The sequence below is a fragment of the Gracilinanus agilis genome, chromosome 3 (genome assembly GCF_016433145.1).
Source record: "Gracilinanus agilis isolate LMUSP501 chromosome 3, AgileGrace, whole genome shotgun sequence".
Taxonomy (NCBI): Eukaryota; Metazoa; Chordata; class Mammalia; order Didelphimorphia; family Didelphidae; genus Gracilinanus; species Gracilinanus agilis.
Window position 1 is genome coordinate 171,980,876 of NC_058132.1, and position 2,119 is coordinate 171,982,994.

The following is a 2,119-nucleotide window of genomic DNA, read 5'->3' on the forward strand; positions in this document are numbered from 1 at the left end:
TATATTCTTACACTGACGAGAGCTAAACCGAAGGAAGTGTAAAGGTTCCTTAACTCTGAGGACAGAGGCTCTCCCCTCTCTCCCTCCAGCCGCCCTAAGCTATCATTTTCTCACATCTCGGGACTTTCAGATTTCCTGTCTCTTCTGGCTTTACCCAGGACCAAATCCGGCGCGATCTTCTCCTATCCTCTAGAGACCGCGGACGGATCAAGGAGAGGGAGCAGCTGGGCAGCATCAGAAGAGAATCAAGAGTTATAGGGGAGGAGCTTCTAGAAGAAAAGACGGAAAGTCCTGCAGGGAAGAGCTTTGGGGTGGAAAAAGTAAAGGCAAACTCTAAGAAGTAGCCTGGGGGAGGGCAAGAGGAAGGAACGTGCCTTTTCCCGCGGGGGGGGGGGGGAAGGGGAGGACGAGGAAGAGGTACCGGGGCTGGGCGAGCAGTATGTGGAGAACTCAAAGTCCTTCAGGCAAAGAACGGGGTGGTGCTGGAATGGGGAGAGGAGCTCACCTCTCCTACGCTTGGAGCCCCGGAGGTGTAGAGCCGGGGGTGTGGCACTCGGAATCAGGACACTGCCCCCTCCCACCTCAGGCCAGCCAACAACTGGAGGATGAGCTGCCGAGGAGAGCCCGGCGGCGTGGAGAGCTGCAACAGTATGAAAGTCGCTACCTATCCCCACTGCCGGTCGGCCAGGGGCGAGCAACAGCTGCAGCAGCCCCAGCTAATCCTCCTTTGCCCATGTTTGTGCGATGGCCGGGCCAGCTGCGAGGCCGGAGCTGTGGCCGGGAACTGCCCAGGATAGTGTGGCTGCTGCTTGCAGTTGTACTGCTAATCTCGGGGCTGGTCTTCTACATCTCCTTGGAACTGCTACCTCCGCTACCCTGGGCGTCCTTGAGACCTCTAGTCTCGCCGCCTCAGGTCACAGTCCTGATGTGGTGGGAGCCCTTCAGCGGCTCGGGCATATCGTCCCGTCCAATTCCTGACTGCCAGCGCCGGTTCAACGTAAGTGGCTGTCGCTTGATCACAGACAGGAGATACTACTGGGAAGCCCAAGCAGTGCTCTTCCACCACCGAGACCTTGTGGGGACCCAGGACTGGCCCCCGCCACGGCCTGAGCCAAATGGAACAGCAGCTGCAGCGGTAGGCACATCCTGGATGGGCAGCCAGCCGGCCAGGCCTCCTGGGCAGCGCTGGGTGTGGATGAACTTCGAATCTCCTACCAACTCCCCAAACCTGGGGAGCTTCGACAGCAGCCTCTTCAACTGGACGCTGACCTACCGGACCGACTCGGATATCTTTGTCCCCTATGGGTATCTCTACCCCAGGAACAGCCTGAACGACCCGCCTGCGGGTCTGATGCCACAGATGGCCCAAAAACAGGGATTGGTGGCCTGGGTGATCAGCCACTGGAGTGAGGGGCAGGCCCGGGTCAGATACTATTACGAGCTGAGCCGCCACGTGAGAGTGGACGTGTTTGGTCTCAGTGGTCCTGGACAGGTAATGCCGGACATTGGGCTTCTGCGCACAGTGGCCCGCTACAAGTTCTACCTGGCTTTCGAGAACTCCCAGCACCAGGACTACATTACAGAGAAACTGTGGCGAAACTCCTTCCTGGCAGGGGCGGTACCGGTGGTGCTGGGGCCCAGCAGGGCCAATTATGAGCGCTTTGTGCCTCGAAGTTCTTTCATCCACGTGGACGACTTCCCCAATGCAGCTGCCCTGGCCACCTACCTGCGCTTCCTCGATCGAAACCTGAACGTGTACAAGCGCTATTTTGACTGGCGCAGACGCTATGCCGTACATACTTTGTCCTTCTGGGACGAGCCCTGGTGTCGGACCTGCCAAGTTTTGCAGAATGCTGGAGACCGACCCAAGAAAATGTACAACTTGGCTGCCTGGTTTCAGAGATGAGGCTTCCCTAGACCGACTCCCCTAGGTGCCAAGTATTTTGCAAAGGCTATTGCATAGATTGATTATCTTCTGCAGACAATGTTTCTTGTAACAGGTGGATTCTTTAAAGTTCTCAAATCAGGTACTTGCTGCCCTACTTCCACACAATTGGTGTTTTAAAGTGGAGCTGTTGAACTTAAAAAAATGTGTGTGAGGGTGGAGAGAGAAACTTGT

At 56.6% G+C, this 2,119-nt stretch overlaps 1 protein-coding gene across 1 annotated transcript; it reads left to right on the forward strand.

Annotated features, from left to right (window-relative positions):
- The first annotated feature begins 439 nt into the window (after positions 1–439).
- On the forward strand, positions 440–1,906 carry FUT4 (fucosyltransferase 4). Its single transcript, XM_044666231.1, has one exon. The coding sequence runs from the start codon at positions 440–442 to the stop codon at positions 1,904–1,906; it is 1,467 nt and encodes a 488-aa protein (XP_044522166.1).
- Positions 1,907–2,119: the final 213 nt, after the last annotated feature.

Bases quoted from the DNA above. Each gene is read 5' to 3' on its own strand.
- FUT4 (XM_044666231.1), top strand. From the start codon at position 440: ATGTGGAGAACTCAAAGTCCTTCAGGCAAAGAACGGGGTGGTGCTGGA.